Raw genomic sequence first — 18,794 nt, 5'->3', positions numbered from 1 at the left:
CAATATGCTTAGTCTTCGAATGGAACACTGGATTCTTTGCCAATTGTATAGCACTTTGACTATCACAATATAACTCTGGCATATCTACTTTGATTCCCAAGTCTGCAACCAATCTACCAAGCCAAATAGCTTCTTTGCATGCCTCATTTGCTGCAACATACTCAGCTTCTGTAGTAGACTGCGTAACACAATCTTGTAATCGAGATCGCCATGATATGGCACCTCCAGCCAATGTAAAGACATAGCCTGATGTAGATCTCCTCTTATCCAAGTCTCCTGCATAATCTGAGTCAGTGTATCCTCTGACACTCAAATCCTGACTACCATAGCATATGCGCATACTCTTTGTATGTTTTAAGTATCTCATGATACCTTTCACTGCCTCCCAATGTTTCTTGCCGGGATTTGACATATATCTGCTAACCACTCCCACTGCAAATGCAATATCCGGACGTGTAGCAATCATTGCATACATCAAACTACCCACTGCAGATGCATATGGAATCTTATCCATTTCAGCCTTTTCTTCCTCAGACACAGGACAATCTTGTTTGCTAAGTTTCACATATGGTGGCAATGGAACACTCAATGCCTTTCCCTTCTCCATATTGAAACGTTGCAAAACCTTGTCAATATACTCTGTTGGAGATAACCAAATCAACTTCTTTGATCTGTCTCTCTCAATGCGCATACCAAGTATATGACTTGCCTCACCCATGTCTTTCATGTCAAACGATTTTGCCATCTTTGACTTCAAAGCTGAAATTTCTTCCAAGTGTTTGCCAGCAATCAACATGTCATCCACATACAAAATAAGGATCAGCCAACTGCCATCCGTAGCCTTCTTTGTATATAGACAGTGATCGAACTCACTACGTTTGTAGCCTTGAGAAAGCATAAACTGGTGGAACTTATGGTACCATGCCCTCGGTGATTGTTTTAAGCCATAAAGACTCTTTAACAACTGGCATACCAAATGTTCCATGCCTTTCTCAACAAACCCTTCTGGCTGCTGCATGTAAATTTCCACATCTAAATCACCATGCAAGAACGCTGTCTTAACATCCATTTGGTGCAACACCAAATCCAATATAGCAACCAATGCAAGAAAGCATCTCAATGTAGTCATCTTGACCACTGGAGAGAAGACTTCATCAAAGTCAATGCCTTGTTCTTGCTTAAAGCCCTTGGCAACAAGCCTTGCTTTGTACTTTGGCTGACTATCATGAGCGGTGATCTTATACCTGTAAACCCATTTACAAGGTAGAGCCTTTTTGCCCTGTGGTAATTTAACCAACTTCCATGTCTGGTTTTTATGCAGAGCTGTCATCTCTGACTGCATGGCCAACTGCCATTTTTTTGAGTCAACCACTTGTAATGCTTCCTTGTAACAAGATGGTTCTCCACAATCTGTGAGCATGACATAATTTAGAGATGGCACATAACGATCAGGTGGTTTGGAGACACGCTCAGAACGTCTCACCACAACTGATTCTGCCTCTCTAGCCACTATAGGCTGTTCTTGAGCCTGACCATGCTGTCTTGATGTGCTAGCACTAGGTCCATCTTCCCTGAAAACAACTCTTCTGATCTCCTCTGTCTTCTCTGGCTTAGCGTGAAACTTGGCTTCATTGAAATGCACATCATTGCTAGGAATAAGCTTTCTGGACTCAGGATCCCAAAGCCGGTAACCCATCTCGCCCGATTCTCCGTAGCCAAGAAATATACACTTCTTGCTCTTTGGTTCTAACTTATTTTTGAACTCCTTAGGAATATGGCTATAAGCTTCACAACCAAAGACTCTGAGATGCTTATACGAAGGTGCCTTGCCTGTCCATAGCATCTCGGCCACTGCACTCTTATCCAGAACCCTACTAGGAGACCTGTTGATCAAATGGACTGCTGTAGCCACTGCTTCCGCCCAAAATCCATCAGGCAACTCAGCATTTGACAACATGCTTCTGACCTTCTCTTGTATGGTCCTATTCATACGTTCTGCAACCCCATTCTGTGAAGGATTATATGGTGCAGTAAGTTTCCGCTTAATCCCTTTTGCTTCACAAAAGTCTTGAAAAACTTTGGAAACGTACTCTCCACCATTGTCAGTTCTCAAGCACTTCAGCTTCTGACCACTCTGATTCTCCACCAGCTGTAAGAATGTCTTAAAGACCTTGAGCACCTCATCCTTGTGCTTCAAGAAGTAAACCCATACTTTGCGAGAATAGTCATCTATGAATGTACAAAAGTACGCTGCTCCCCCTAGTGACAAACTAGGCATTGGTCCGCATAGATCACTGAGTACAAGAGCTAACCGTTCGTCCCTACGATTCCTCTTTGATCTGTGCGGTTCCTGTGTTTGCTTACCATAAACACAATGCTCACAAAACTAAAAATCTTGAAATGAAAAGCCAGGCAAATAACCATAATGAGAAAGTATTTCCATTCCTCTTTTTGACATATGTCCCAACCTACGATGCCACAGTGACACACTTGGCTGCTCAATCACATTAATTACATGGTTTTTAACCTCTGAAACATGTAAAGTGTACAGAGTTCCTGACTTGCTGCCATGTGCTACAGTCATCGAACCTTTGGAGATCTTCCAAGCGCTGTTCCCAAAAACTGTCACATAACCCGCATCATCCAACTTCCCTGTACTAATCAAGCTCTTTCGGATTGCTGGAACATGTCTGACATTCTTGAGCCATAAAGAAGAGCCATTCTGAAACTTCAACTGCACATCTCCCACTCCAAGTATGTCACAAACCTGCTCATTGCCAAGTCTGACATAATCTTTAGTAGCCACATATGATGTAAACCACTCTTTGTGCGGAGAAACATGTAAAGATGCCCCTGAGTCGATAATCCAATCACTCATAGCATGTCCATCCTCTGCAGTCAAGAAAACAGAATCAAGATTGCTTGTAAGGAAGATGTCACCAGCTGCTATACCAGAATCACTGTCTGAACCAGATCCTGTGACATTCACCTCTTCAATCTTCACTGAACTCTTCTTTTCATCTTGCTCAGAACTCTTTGTTTTTCCTTTTTCTTGTTTCCACTTCGTACAGTCTCGCTTCATGTGACCCTTCTTGCCACAATGGTAGCATTCTATGTCATCCTTTGACTTCGAATCACGAGACTTACTTCGGTTTTGTGCCTTCTTACCCTTCTTCTCTTTAAACTGTTGTCTCCCTCGAACGACCAAAGCACTATTGCCTTTGCCTTTGTCAATGTTCTTCCTGTTCACTTCCTCTGTGAGCAAGCTGCCTTCTACATTGGCACTTGTAAGACCTTCTGGCGCGACAGAATTACTTAACGCTGTACGAAAAGTATCCCAACTGTCTGGCAAAGTGATTAAGAGAAACATAGCCTTCACTGAATCTGGAAAGACTATCTCCTGTGCTGCTAACTGGCTGAAAATTGTGTGAAATTCATTCATATGATTTGACATGGTTGTCCCTTCCTTCATCTTCAAATCCACCAATTTCTTGAGCCAGTAAATCTGAGAAGCAGCACTTTGTTTCTCGTACATACCACATAGCTTTTGCCATACGCCATACGCTGTAGTCTCTTCTGCTACGTTGAAGTAAACATTTTCTGCCAGTGTCAGCATGATTGTGGAACAAGCTAACTCGTCAAGCTCTTCCCACTCATCTTCAGCCATACCTTCTGGTCTCTCCCCTTTGAGCTTCAGTGGCTTCACTTGTTTTTTCTGCACCAAAACCTGCCAAATCTGCTTCTTCCAGAATGGAAAGTTTGTGCCATCCAGCTTCTTTATGTTGTAAAGAGTCTCACTTTGAGAAGATGCCATATCTGCCAAACTGCTTACTCCTGAGAAAAATCCGGCAGAGTTTCCCCTGTAAACTGGCCTCTGTACACAGTAAACAAGCTGTAATCAACAAGCTGAACACCTCTCCTCAGGAACTGTCAGTATTTTGAAAATTTTTGACAGAGTCTCCCCTGTAAACTGAGCTCTGGGAACCAAAAGATAGCTCAAAAAACAATCATAAATAGCTGACCAGTGACAAATCTAAAAAATCTCTGTAATATGCTGTCATGTAAGCATACACTGTCTCCTCTCTGGGCGATGTCAGAACCTGTATCTGTCTCAAGACTGAACCCTGAACAATGCCTCAACGGCCTGACGCATAAGATGCAATCCAGTGTCTACACAAAGTCATACATCCTAAGGGATAAAAGTCGCCGAAGAGGATGCGTGTAGAGGGGAACTCCAGCAACCTAATCCACCTCACACTGGGTAACCCAGCCCCCAGTGCTTGGCTTCAAAAAACCTCACACACGACCCTCTCAGATGGCTCAGCAAACTGCCCAGAACTAGCATACATCCTATATCAGACCAATCACTGTCCTATGACCGCTGCGGCAGTCTGTCTGCTAGCGTGACTCACAACTAGCAGACCCACAATCACAGTACATCAATCTGCAATACATGCCAGTGGTGTCAAGCCGTCGTATGGCCACACCTCCCCTGGAACCTGGCAAGCACAAGAAGTAGCAATGCAGACTGCAATATATATATCTGATGATATATATGTGTACCTGGTCTATAGATGATGCTCTGAAGACTAATAGGTGATGTATGTCGATGCCGATATTGATGTCGACCACCTCCTGCTTGCCAATCTACACAAGACGGATTTCTTTGCGGCTGAAATCTATCTTCTGCTGTAGTGCTCAGAATGAAATTCTGAGGGCATAAACGGCTTCAAAAGGGGGGTAAAACATCAGGTCACCTGCTGGAAACGCTCCCGGAACGCCGAGTGTGAATTTTCGAACTCCGGATCCAGAATCTGCCGGAAAAGTGCGCGCGCGCAATTGCGCAAATCCGCACTGAACCAAGGCTCTGATACCAATTGAAGTCGCGGAGCGGAGCGTGGGTCGACTCTCTCATACACACACAGTGAGCTTACACAGTACAGTACGCAGAGAACTGTTAGAAGGGTTATCTCCCAATTCCTTAGTATTCACAAAGTATAAGTTAGTATATACAAAGAGTTAGAGGTAAGTGAGTTAGGCGGGCGGTCGGCCATATCCGCATAAGAGGCCAGTTGGGCTTTAATCCCAACAGTTTGCGTCCTAGCCGCTGAAGCTAGGTGGTGCCCCCTGTTTGCTTTACCATGACAGGCTCGAGGCGCGCCATTCGGTCCCCGGTGTTTTAGAGGTCGTCGGGGCTCGGGGTTCGCTTTGCTCCCGTCATTTGGTGCCCCCACTGAGGAGGGCTTTCTAAGACCCTTCAGTTTACAATGCTGAAAGTGATGCCCACTATCAATCATGGACGAATGGCTGAAGGAATTTTTTAACTGGAGGACGGAAGAAGAAGAGACGAAGGAGGCACTAGCCGCCTTCATTGAGGTGCTACTGCCAGGCTGTAGTGTCGTCAGCATTCAAGAGGTAAATTCTCCATCTTGTGTCGCTCGTTCTAACTATAAATTGAGAGCATCAGGTGGGAGGTCGGTGAAGTGCCATCACTGTTGTCAACCAAGGCACACTGTCAATGAGTGCCAGCAACGAAGGCAGCGAAAGGGCTGAAGTCATCTACATCGACATTCATCGCAAAGAAGTCATTCACATCAAGGAAGGGAAGCAAACGGTGAGACCTCTTTTCCCTAAAGAAACTATAGTCAAAGTTATAACTCCAAAGTGGCCTAAAGGGGTTGCTCGAGCCAAAGGCAACGAGAAGATAAGCCATTCTGGAAACACATGACCCCGAAGGGAGAAGCATCTGGCCAAGAAAGTGATTCAAGCTCAGAAAGCCGGGTTGTACCCAGTTTGCCAAAGAGGAAGTCATCCGAAGCTAAGCGGCGAAAGGTCGCCTACCGGTTTGCACGACGCATGCGAGTGCTACCAATCCTCTTCGACAATCCGGAAGAAGAAGTGGTAAGAAGATTCCCATGTCCTAGAGAAGAGTGGTTCGGCTACTGCTCTCGCTGTTTTGGAAAGAGAGTGGAGGATCTTCCTCCTCTCCCGGTACAACTTATCTTGAAGAAGCTCTCTACCACGGGAGAAACCCAGTGGGCTGGGGACGAGTTGCAAGTGAATGGAGTAGAATTCATGCAACACGCCGACTACGGAAATTACCTGCAATTGTTGTTAGCCAAGAGGCTGGGAGTGGTCAGATGCGTCGCCATCACCCCGTACGTGCTGAGCAACGAAGGAAAGGTAGAGCCCATGAAAGGCGACGACCTCTTGTCGATGTGCCGACTCATCAACACTGGCACGATAAGAGTATAAGTAAGTATTTCATCCTCTGTGCATGATGGAAAACGGGCCAACGACATTCTCGTTCAGATTCTTGCAGCATATGCATGTGAATATCTATGTAGATAGGAAAGTCTTCTACCAACAGAAGATCGTACACCTATTCGGTGCGGCGGTACTAGGAGAAATCCTCAATTCCCTGAACCCTATCATTCTCCCCATATTAGATTACCATCATTCCTTTAATGTTTCTATCTTTATCTTGTTTTAACCTATCCACCCACCCTTGTAAAAAGCTGCTATGAGCCGCATTGTTAATGTAATGTAAAAAAAAAAAAAAGGTTTGTAATTTTCTGAGTCACTACCATGGCAAGTGTTTCTTTCCCCACGTTCAGTGGAAAGAAGGGAGAGGATCTCACCACCGACTTTTTGGATGATTTCGACATTGCTTGTATCGTCTCCAACAAAGATGATGATGCTTCACGACTTAGAATTTTTCCTCTACTGATGAGAGTAGAGGCCAAGTCCTGGTATAATGCATTGCTCCAGGCCACCAAGAATGCATGGGATGTGTTAATGGCTACTTTTGTAAAGAGGTTTGGTGGAGGCACAACCTCGGAGAGGCTATGGCAGTTACTGACAGAATTAAAGCAGGGAGGCCTGCTGGAGTATGCCACCTACGAGTCCAAATTTGTGGACTTATGGGAGAGATGGGTTGCCTCGCTGGAGGAAGGTGAAGGAGCGCCTAATTTCCTAAAGAAGGACCGTTTCATTGCTGGTCTATGGTCTCCTCTTAGAGAGAAGGTGAAGGGAAGGTTTCCTGCAACATATGAGTTGGCAGTCAAAGTAGCCCGCCTTAAAGACAAGAAGCTACGCATGCAAGCAAGAGTAAATGAGTCAGAGGAAACAAGCTTGATACAACCAACCCCAGTGACTGCAACAGCCAATCATAGAGTCCAACCGCAGGAGGCATCAGAAGAGAAAGACCTGCTGAGTCGTATCACCACCCAACTAGAGAGTTTATCTGGGCATCTGGTGCAGCAAGGGCATACATCTGGCAGGAACCCAGAACAAGGAAGAGGACAACGAAGGCAGAACCCAGAGTACCACTGTTACAACTACGGGGAAGATGGCCATGAAATGTACTACTGCCCACACCCGAGGAGGCATAATTTCAATAGAGGGGGGAGAAATAATCAGATCTCTCCACCAAGAGCAAGACCTCCGCCACTCAGGCAACCAATCCCACCTGTTCAAATCACACCACCAGTGGTGCAACCACAACTGGCCACACCAATTCGACGCCAGTCACCAATGCACCCACCACCACAATCACCACTTACAATCATCCTACGCCCACCATCAATTGGTACCCGCACACCAAGTATCATTGGTCTTACAGAAGAGGTCAAAATGAGTGTAACAGAAGAAGGATCAAGTAAGAAGACTATTCAAAGAACTCAAGCAGTGGAACAAGAGGTTAAAGAATCAAAAGATGCTACCCAGGTGGGGGAGGTAAGTCAAGAAAATTGTGTTACAAATGTGACTACATCTTTAAACTTGGATGAAATAGGCACCAAAGCGATCAATCGACAGCATTGGGCAGTAAGGATAAGAAGGTGTAAAGTGTTGATTAGGCCTCGTCAGAGTAAGAGGAATGCAAAGGTCATGAAAGATACAAGAGAAGAGGAAAACCAGCCTGTTAGCAAGTCTTTGCAGAAGGTGGACAACATATCAAGCAAAGGGGAGGGCTTTGAAAACGGAAGCCTGTGCACCAGCATGGACCCAGGACAGTGTAGCAAGCTAAAGGAATCTTACATCAAGGTAGTTTCACATGAGGACCATAACGAAGAGGTAAGTATGACTGAAGGTTTGGAGTTGGATATTGCTCCAGAGGCTTGGCAGCCGAGCAAGACTTTATTGTGTAGTGTTATAGACTTAGAGATGGGTAATGCCTCTAGTCTACTGAAGGGTGTTATAAACTTGGAGATGGGTAATGCCTCCAGTTTATGTGAGGGTGTTCAGAGTAAGTTTGATGATCAATATGTTGCCAACCTTTTAAGGATGTTCCAAAATCCTCCACAACACAGCATTGTGTTTGCATGGGATGCATCATACCTATGGCTATGGCTAGACGCTCTAATATATAGAGAGAAGATCAGCATGGAGATAAGAGCAAAGGAGCCATGGATAGACAAAAGCCTAATAGAATGCAAGAATGAAGACCTCATTCGCAATTTGGTACAATTTTTTACAAATAGTGCATCCTCTCTTTGGAGAAAGGTAAGTGGATTACGCTTGAATTTAAGCCGCAAGGTAGGTGGCTTGCTATTAGCATCAGTAAAGGAAGCTGACATGTTTCAGCACACCCAAAAGAAGCATGATATGCTTGCAGTTTTTTCTAGTCATGGCAGTAAGCAGGATTCTGAAGAAAACTTGAGCTCACCACACCAACAAGGTGGCCATATATGGTGGATTCTTGGTACACTCTTGGGAATCATAATTTTCAGTTCTGTCTTTGTAGAAGCCAAGATGCTCATTTCCCCTCTCGCTACCGGTGGTTACAAATTTGGTCCAATTTGGCATGCAAATTTTATTGTTCGGACACTGCAGACAATGATCCTATTTTTCACTTGGGATCCAGGAGGACATTGGCACAAAGTTCTGGAAGCCATGGGCTTCCCCTTTAATCAACCGACACTATTCCAAGGAACAAGCTATCACCCGGACCTGTTACAGATTCATGAATATCCCAGAAATCTCACCAATGGCCAAATGCAATGGCTAGTTCAGAAGGCAACTCGATATCGGATCCTACAGCTAAGCGAAAGAAGAAACAGATGAGCTCGAGACATGAATGCCTCTAGCCAAAAGGGGAGGGCTAATTATGGGGGCTTTTCACAAGCCAAGCTCCCATACCCCTCTTCTCTCGTCCCCACCCCATGGAAACCCCCTCTTAGGGAGGGAGTGATAAAAGGAATTGGAAAAAGTAAGAAAAAAAGAAAGTATGATTATGTAAATATATGAGAAAGGTAAAATAGGCCACCTCATGCCTGCGGGGCAGCCCAACCCCACCTTGCCTCCTTTTTCTTCACTGTTGCCCCGCCGTGTGTCCCTTTTCCTCTCCTCCACTCAAAAGGTCAACCCCCTCTCTCCTCCCCTTGTCCTTTCTCCTTTCTCTCTCCCCTCAAGCTACCCCACCTCTCACCAATAATGCATTCTAACTCACCAATAATACATTCTAACTCACATGCCACCTCTCCTATCTTCCAAAAATAGTATACCCCACCCCCCTTTTCTCTCTCCTATCATATCCCATGACCCAAATATCCCCCTCTCTCTCTAAAGGGCGCCATGTCTCTTGTCTTGTAGCTAAATAGCCTCCCCCACACTCACACACACTCAGTTTCACTGAAAAAGGTACCCACAGACCCATCCCCATCCGGTGGTTACCTCATTTTTCTTGTGTTCACACACATCTGCACACAGATTCACCTCTGAACACACTCCCCTCTCTCCCCTCTTGTAATTACTTTATTCTCCATGTCACCTCTCACTTTTTTTCGTCAACCCATCTCTCTCTCTTAGTCTCTCTCTCATGAGAGTGCTGTTCTGGCACATATACACACAGCCAGACAAGTGGGGCCCACAGTCACATGGCCTATGTAGATAATGATTTCTTCTTTTCTAAATTCTAGAATTTCTCCCCCCTCTTCCCCTATATAAAGAGGGGTCACCATCACACTAAACACACACACAACATCACCAAAAGAACACACTATGCACTGTGTGTGCCTAGTGCACACACACACATCCACACCATCACCATCACCGCAATCACCATGCTTGTCTTGAGCATGACCTCTACACCCTTGGCTATGGAAGATGAAGGGCAACTAAATGAAGGATGATGGCCATAACCCTCGTGCGATTCTTCGCCATCAACTCCCACCTATCCGCCATGTGCTCTACCACTCTCTCCCTTCTCATTCCCCTACCCTATGCTCCCCATTTCATCGCCTAATTTTCTAAATAAAGCTTGAGGTTTTGTGAGTATGTTTTCTTGCAATGTTTTGCCCATGTGAGGTGTGCGGAATCGCCACCTAGTCTTGTGTTTTGGAGTGAACTTGTGTATGTGTGAAGGGTGTGCAGATTCGCCATCCTTTTGTGGTGCCTAAGTACGAAGCCGCTATACCCCCTCCCTCACTCTCTCTCTCTCTCTCTCTCTCTCTCTGTCTCTCTCACTTGATCTCATTCCCTTTCCTCTTCATCATTACTCCCAAGCATCCATCTCTCTTGGATGAAAAATTTGTTATGGTGGTGTGTTGTTTGCGTCCTAGCCGCTGAAGCTAGGTGGTGCCCCCTGTTTGCTTTACCATGACAGGCTCGAGGCGCGCCATTCGGTCCCCAGTGTTTTAGAGGTCGTCGGGGTTCGGGGCTCGCTTTGCTCCCGTCAAAGCCATGAGAAGAGGAAGAAAGATGCAACACAAGAATTAGCGTTAAAAGAATGTTGATGAATTTGTTCTTGAAAGACATGAACAACGCATTGAAACTCCTGTAAAGAATGAGGATGCAAGAGAGCTACACAAGACAAGCACAAAGCACACAGAGATGGAAAGCTTCTTCTTCTTCTCAGAAAAGAGAGTACAAAATGACTTAGTGCTAAAGCTGAAAAGTAGCACATATGTACATGCGGTCACTAAGTGTGAACTCGCTAGAAGCGTACTAGGCTGGCACTATAAGTGTAGTCCAGCTGTAGAATCACTGGCAGAGATCCTCCGTGTCGGTCACCTAGCGCGCCAGTGAGTAAATGCCGTAAGCGGCCAAGACCCGTAGTGGATGCCAGCTCAAGGTGTAGAGCTCGACATGTCAACACTCCCCCTCGAGCTCTGCATGTCGCAGAGTCCAAGCATAGTCCGAAAACGTCGAAGCTTCTCAGCTCCGAGGGCCTTGGTAAAGATATCCGCTATCTGCTGTGCTGACGTAGACCAAGTCGATGTCGCCCGCCAACACTCGCTCTCGAACGTAGTGGTAATGGACCTCTATGTGTTTGGTCCTAGCATGGAACACTGGGTTCCTAGCCAACTGCATGCTGCTGAGGTTGTCACAATGAATGACAATCTGCTGGTCCACCTGCACTCCCAAGTCCTCAAGTAATGTGCGTAGCCAAGCTACCTCGCACGCCGCAACTGCTGCACCTCTGTACTCGGCCTCTGTGCTCGATAAAGCAACCGTAGGCTGATTTTTGCTGCTCCAAGTAATAGCAGCACTCCCAAAAGAGAACATGAAGCCACTCGTAGATCTCCTATCAACAATGCTACCTGCCCAATCTGCATTTGTATACCCATACAATGCTAATGGTGCATCTGCTGCATAGAACAATGCGTAGTCAAGAGTCCCTTGCACATACCTAAGTGTGCGTCGTACTCCATCCAAATGTGGCTTCCTCGGAAGCTGCATGAATTGACTCTCCAAGCCTACTGTGTAGCTCAAGTCTGGCCTTGTGATAGTCAAGTAGATTAGACTACCCACCATCTTCCTGTACATATTGACATCCTCAACAACATCACCCTTCTCTGCACTCAACTTTGCATTCACATCCAAGGGAATGGAAATCGGCTTACAATCAGCCATACCATACTTTGACAACATGTCCAAAGCATATTGTCTCTGTGACAGCCATACACGCTCTGGAGTCCTGATCACCTCAATGCCAAGAAAGTAGCGCAACTCGCCCAAATATTTCATTTCAAACTCCTGGTTGAGAAGACCCTTCACATGGTCAATCTCCATAGCATTGTCACCAACAATAATAAGGTCATCTACATATATGGTAATGACCACAATCCCCACATCACTCTCACGTACATAGAGTGAATGATCAGCATGAGCTCTCCTAAAACCAATACTGACAAGATACTTGGCAATCCTGTCATACCATGCTCTAGAGCCCTGCTTCAAACCATACAAAGCTTTGAGAAGTCTGCATACATAATCTGGGTAACCTGGATCGACATAACCAGGTGGCTGATCCATATACACTTCCTCTTGCAACTCACCATTCAAGAAGGCATTCTTTACATCCATTTGATGCATAATCCATCCTCTAGATGCAGCCACTGCTATGACAGCTCTCACAGTCGTCATCTTTGCCACTGGAGCAAAGGTCTCCTCATAGTCTATGCCATACGTCTGTGCATAACCCTTTGCGACCAGCCTTGCCTTGTGACGCTCAATGTTACCATCAGCCTTATGCTTGGTTTTATACACCCATGTACATCCAATAGCTTTCTTGCCACTTGGCAATGGCACCAACTCCCATGTGTCATTTGCTTCCAATGCAGCCATCTCTTCATTCATTGCATCATCCCAATGCACATTTCCAACTGCATCCTCAAAACATGTGGGCTCCACATCCTGTATCACCTTAGCCATGTAGGCTTGGTGATGCGCTAGATACCCATCATAAGTCGATTTTTGAACTGGATTTTTGACTCTATTAGATCTGCGCGGTCCTTGGTCACTCCTTTGCCCTCTAGCATCTTCTTGTACTTTCCTTACACCAGGTGTCCTGACAGCCGGAATTCCAAATTCCTCATCAAGACTTTGTTCAGAACCATTTGAATCCATGTCTACATGTGAAAAACCTGATGATGCATCAACCATAAAGGGAGGTTCATCAACCTTTTCCTTTCCTTTTCGTGATACATTCCCTGTACCTGTTGGTGGAGTAACCTGCGTACGTAGTCTACCATTCCATGGTTTCTCAACAGAGCCACGAGAAGAGGAATCTTGTGGTCCACTCAAAACCTGTGACTGTGGCCTCACATTTTGTACAACCACATCATCTTTTACATCAGCCCCAATAGTGCCATGTGCATTACTGTACCAGCTGCTCATCTCATCAAAGACTACATCTCTGCTCACTCGTAATTCTCGTGTAGTAGGATTGTAGCACCTGTACCCCTTTTGTTCAAGGGAATATCCCACAAGAATACATTTCTCTGCTTTAGGATCCAATTTCCTACGCAACTCATCTGGTATGTAGCCAAACACTTTCAAGTGTGCCAAATCAGGCTTTGTACCTGTAAACTTTTCCTCAGGTGTTACATCATGCACCGCAGCTGTAGGTGTCCTGTTCATAATGTACACAGCTGTATTTATAGCTTCAGCACAGAAATGATGAGGCATGTTCTTCTCATTCATCAATGCACGTGCAACCTCTGCAATGTGCCTGTTTTTCCTTTCTGCGACCCCATTCTGCTGTGGAGTATATCTGCATGTAAACTGCCTGTGTATACCATGCATTCACAGAAAATCTGAAAAATCATTGGAGAAGTACTCTCCCCCTCCATCTGACCTCAATGTCTTGATTTGCATATCTGTCTCCTTCTCAATCATGACTTTGAAGTCTTGAAAGTGACCAAACACTTCACTTTTGTTACGCATGAAGTAGACCCATACTTTCCTTGTATGGTCATCAATGAAAGAGACATAATACCTGCAACCATGTATACTTGCAGTATCGGTTGGACCCCAAACATCTGTGTGCACCACCTCAAGTGGCCTTTTACATACATTGCGCTCATGTGGAAATGAGCCCTTTGACTGTTTTCCAAACTGGCATGCTGCACACACTTTATGCATACCATCCACCTTGAATTTGGGCAAACCTTTTACAATCTGTTTTGATTGCATGCTGTGCAATCTCTGGTCATTGACATGGCCAATGCGTTTGTGCCAAATGTCAACATCAGCCACAACACCTGTGCCCTGTGCAAATAATGCAGCTTTTACCTCAGGCATGTCTACATTCAGCGTAAACATTCTGCCCACACATTTTCCCTCTGTGATCAACTTACAGCCATTCTGGAAATCTTCTACATAACAGCCATTTGGATTGAAGCGAACCTGCAAACCCTGCTCAACCATTTGTCCAACAGAAACAAGATTCTTTGTAATGTTTGGGACATGAAGTACATCTGCTAAGTACTTTGATTTCCCACTCCAACACATGGCAAGCTAGATTGATCAAATTGATTGAAAGCAAAGGAGAATTTTCTCTTGTGCCCATACGTTGGCAAAGTAGAGTTTCAAGAGTTTTGTCGTCGACATTACAAGCAACACGCTCATCATTCCACAGTTTCAGCCACACACTTGTGATCTCCAAGTCGTGAGAACGAAATCTTGCAACAATATGCTTGGACAAAATATTCTCTAATGAATTGACAGAGATATCTACCCCACATATAAACAATAATGCCCTCAAAACATCTTGATTACAAGGAGACGATGTCCAAAATGTTGAGTCGATTGAACATTGAAAACCATCTATACAAAAAATAGTTTTATCATCAAGAGATAATCCCGCCATAATGCCTAGATACAAAAGGATATTCAGCAGAAATAGGCTTACTACACGAGTGCAAGGCACATTAGATAGATAGCATCTCCCTATTCATACTTAAAGCTTGTTACATACCCATGTGCATCAATTGAGAAATGCCCAGCTCTTTTCATTCCCACCAAGGAAGCTTTCAAACTCACTAGATCAGTTTCATACAAATGCAAAAAAGAAGAGGGTAAGCGAAGGACTTGGTCAACGATCTTTCCGTGCAAGGTGACAGAAATGCCTTTGCCATCACGAGGAAGCAGCTTTGCTTGAAGAGAAGGAACTTTCCATATTTCAACAACTTTGTTGCAAGCAAAACAATGAGGATTAGAGCTTTGGCGGTTGACCTGGGCAGATTTGCAAACTCCACATAAATACTCCAATCCAACGCTGTTGACATTAACAACCTCAAGGGAACCGAGCACCTGAAATTACCATAAAGGGATCACACAATGCACAATGAATACAATGAACCTACCAAGAGGAACTCACCGTTTTTCCGAATCCCATACTTGCAATCTGCTTATCATGGATATCTTTGAAAACCAACTTCAATTGAGAGGGCAATGGCAGCAAGATAGTGTAGTCCACGACAGACAATGTGTTAGAGAATTGTTTGAAGATAGTTATGTTGTGGGCCACACAATCATAAAATCCATTCTCTTTGACTTCATTGGATATATAAAAATCAGCCTTTCGAGAAGGTACAAACAAAAGCTGCAGCAATAACAAACAATCAAAACACAATCAAGAACACTTAGAGCTGTGTATAGAAGCTTACCGTTGCTCTATCAACATCAACAAGGCCATCAGCAACAATAAGCCTAGTGCCACTACTCCCATCACTTTTCGCCATGTTTTCCACCTTGATAACAGTAAATGCTACAGTAGGCATACCATCTTCAATTGAGGAAGTCCATGATGAGACAAGATCTTTAATCTTGTGCTCAGGAAAGAGAGTTAGCACAAAGTCGAATGAAGGAGTCTTCACAATAGATGTAGTTGCATCAGCATAGAGAGCAAGTTGGCAAGTGCCTCCATCGCTAAGATTCTTTTTCCTCACAACAGTGCCCTCAATACGTATAAAATCACCCACTGCGAATGAGTTGACAAACTGTTCGATATAATTTTCTGCCACAACAAAAGTGATAGTATGATGTGCAACCTTGTCCGCAAGATCAGCCTTCAAAAATCTGCTGTAGTTTGCTTTTTGGATTTTATATGTGCCATATTTTGCAAGCACCTTGCCAATGAAGACAAAACGGAAGTTAATAACATCAGCAAGCTCAGAAATAAGAAGCTCGGGCGTAGATTGGCTCAATGCCAATTGAGATTCAAAAGAGTCAACAATAGGCTTTGGCTCTTCTTTAATAGATGCTAAGCCCAACGAACGACTCACACCAACAGAGGGAGTAGCAATCCCGGAAATGTTAAGCGATGTTCGCCCTACATCACATGACACACAATACTATTATTACCGATTACAGATTGGTAAGCCATAGAAACTTAAACAAAGATAACCTCTCACAGTGGCCATTCCCCTTGCAATACTAAGGGCTTTTTGAACAGATTTTGGAGATTTCTTTAACTTGGCCTTGGGACTAAGCTTTTTAAACGCTGAGTTTGGAGAACCTACTAAGCTACTTGACGATCCAAGGCCCCCACTTTCAGACACAACTTCATGCAAGTTTTCAGTTCTAGGAGATGCGCTCAAAGTCTCAAAGTAATCATTGCTTGAGTTTGTAGTGAAAGCATCTATAATCAAGAGCAAATTCAAGACAGTTTTCAAGATAAGCAAGACAACAAGACTCTTAAGCACCAAAAGAGGAATCGAAATGCATAGGTGTATTACCATCCATATTCGAATCCATGGCGCCTTGGTATAGAGAGTGATGCTATGCTTTGATAATAGATGTGGCTATAAGGATTAAAAGACTGTACTATATGTACTATAGAGGAGGTTAAACTCTCAACAAGAGCAATCTCACAATAAGAGGCTTGTAAAACATGATAGTTCTTCAAAATACCTTTGGCTTTTATATACTAACAACTCAAAGAGTGAAACTTGATGGATAATCTTGAGCACTTCAAGAAAGATAGTTTAGAAGTTCCACTCAAAGGTTGGCAATAAATACAGATTTTTACAATTGTTGCCATCTATCATTATATTATAGTGGGTCACGACCTATACACTCCATCAAGAGAGAGAGAGAGAGAGAGAGAGAGAGAGAGAGAGAGAGAGAGAGAGAGAGAGAAGAGTGGGCTCTTTTAATTAACTCCACTCCGTTTTTTGCAATAGGATTAAAAGCTAGAAATAACTCAACTATTACTAGAGAGAAGAGAGAAGGAAAGATAGGTGTATCCTAAATATTAGAGAGAGGAGAGAAGAAAAGTGCAAGGCTGCAAATGAAATGAAAACTACAACTAACTAAATTTAAAAATCTAAAAAATAAACACAAATATGATCTTAAATCATCACATCAAAACAGATTTATTTTCTCACTTTACAATATTAACAATGAACCTTGAGACAATCATATTTAATAATGAGAGATGATGAGAGTTAAATCATTTTTTTACATTGAAATAATAACCTCACAACCATAAATTTTCAACGGCAAATCCCAAAACCCTAACCATATACTCAGCCAGTCCAAATAATCCATCAATAGGATTAAATCATAGACCAAAATTGCATCATAGAGTGTGGAGCCAATCTTATTTAATTAAAAGCATCTCGCCACACCCCATTAAAAATTATAGCAAAAAAAAGCATGGAGTCCATCAACAAGAATCGAACAAAGTTCGGGATATAATTAACTTCAGAACATTAGACAACATCAAACTTCATTGACACCAAAAAGTTGGCTACTATTATAGTATTCAAGTTATTTAGCACATAACATGGTGTGCTTAACCTCGACATACCTTAAGCAACCCAATCTATCCAATCCCGTCAACGATTCCGCACGACCCTGCAGAAACGCAAACTGTCAAACAACCAATCAACTGGTATAGAGCAAGATCAAACAAAAAAAAACTCTTTAAAACATATCCAAAAGTAACCCAAAAAATCTATTTAAAAAATACCAAAAATTAACACAACAGAACGCCTCGATCCACCACAGACCGACGAAGAAGACGACAATGCAGCACGACAACACCGGAAACAGCAGCAGCAGAACAGATCGGCGTCCAGTCCATCACAGGCCGACGGAGGAGACGTCTTAACAGAGCAGCAAAACCCCGATGCATAGAGCAGCACGGCACAATACAGAACGACCCCACCACAGACCGACGAAGAGGACAGCAATGCAGCACGACATAACAAAAAACAACAGAAGCACCACAGATCGGCATCCAAGATTCGCCATAGATCGGCAAAGGCGACGTCCAAACAGAGCAGCACGGCCCGAATCCACAGAGCAACACGACACCACATGTTCAAGTGCCACTTCAGATCGGCGAAGGAGACGAGAAAAAAGAGTAGCACAACCCCGAGACACAGAGCAACACAACACCAAGGCACGAACCCAATCCACCATAGACCAGTGAACCAAGAACACGAGGCACCCGCAGAGAAGCACAACAGAGCACAAGCGCGGCCAAAATCCACCACAGATCGGCGAGCAGGATGACAAACCACAGCAACGCATGACTGCGGAGAGGCAAGGCACTGAAACACACCCAACAGCGCCATAGACCAGCAAAAAGAACCACGCCACACAAGCCAGCATGTTCTCAACAACCCCATGCAAGCAGGGTAGCACTATAGGAGCAGAGTAGGACAGCAGCGCAGGAGCACGGCCCAGAACCGCCACAGGTCGGCGAGCAGGGCGACAGGCCCTCATGCTGTCATGCGCGAACCATAGCACCACGGGAGCGGAGCAGGGCGACAGAGCAGGAGCAGGGCCAGAAGCGCCATAGGCCGGCGAACAGGTCAATAGAGAGCACCAAGACAAGCAACAGAGACACCCCATGCGCAATGCAAAACCACAACCAAGAGCCGCCATTGACCCGCCTTAGGGCACGTCTACCCTACTAAGGGGCTCATGAGCCCTAACCCTAAGGAGACCTCCACGAGGCTCCGCTCCAAAAGAGGGAGGAATGATAAGCAAGCCACTCATTATAAGGCCCTCCCACCAACCCCACTTTAAGACTGGCAGTTCCAGCTTGCACC

At 44.5% G+C, this 18,794-nt stretch overlaps 1 protein-coding gene and 1 pseudogene across 1 annotated transcript; both read right to left on the bottom strand.

The window, feature by feature from the left end:
- Positions 1-15,456: 15,456 nt before the first annotated feature.
- On the bottom strand, positions 15,457-16,469 carry LOC147450445 (uncharacterized; annotated as a pseudogene).
- A 1,088-nt stretch (positions 16,470-17,557) lies between these two features.
- On the bottom strand, positions 17,558-18,329 carry LOC147450444 (uncharacterized). Its single transcript, XM_086520719.1, has 3 exons — positions 17,962-18,329; positions 17,705-17,841; positions 17,558-17,589 (listed from the first exon to the last, which is right to left on the bottom strand). The coding sequence occupies exons 1-3, from the start codon at positions 18,312-18,314 to the stop codon at positions 17,558-17,560; spliced, it is 522 nt and encodes a 173-aa protein (XP_086376845.1). The 5' UTR covers positions 18,315-18,329.
- Between the last annotated feature and the right edge of the window lie 465 nt (positions 18,330-18,794).

This window comes from Adiantum capillus-veneris, chromosome 9, assembly GCF_014529385.1.
Source record: "Adiantum capillus-veneris isolate H3 chromosome 9, ASM1452938v2, whole genome shotgun sequence".
NCBI lineage: Eukaryota > Viridiplantae > Streptophyta > Polypodiopsida > Polypodiales > Pteridaceae > Adiantum > Adiantum capillus-veneris.
Note: the sequence above shows the minus strand (reverse complement) of the source record. Positions and strands in the feature narration are given on the sequence as shown.

Coding starts and splice junctions, on each gene's coding strand:
- LOC147450444 (XM_086520719.1), bottom strand. CDS start 18,314: ATGGCGCTGTTGGGTGTGTTTCAGTGCCTTGCCTCTCCGCAGTCATGC. Junction 17,842..17,961: donor ATCTTGGATGCCGATCTGTG/GTGCTTCTGTTG, acceptor CTGCTCTGTTAA/GACGTCTCCTCCGTCGGCCT. Junction 17,590..17,704: donor TTCTGTTGTGTTAATTTTTG/GTATTTTTTAAA, acceptor GCGTTTCTGCAG/GGTCGTGCGGAATCGTTGAC.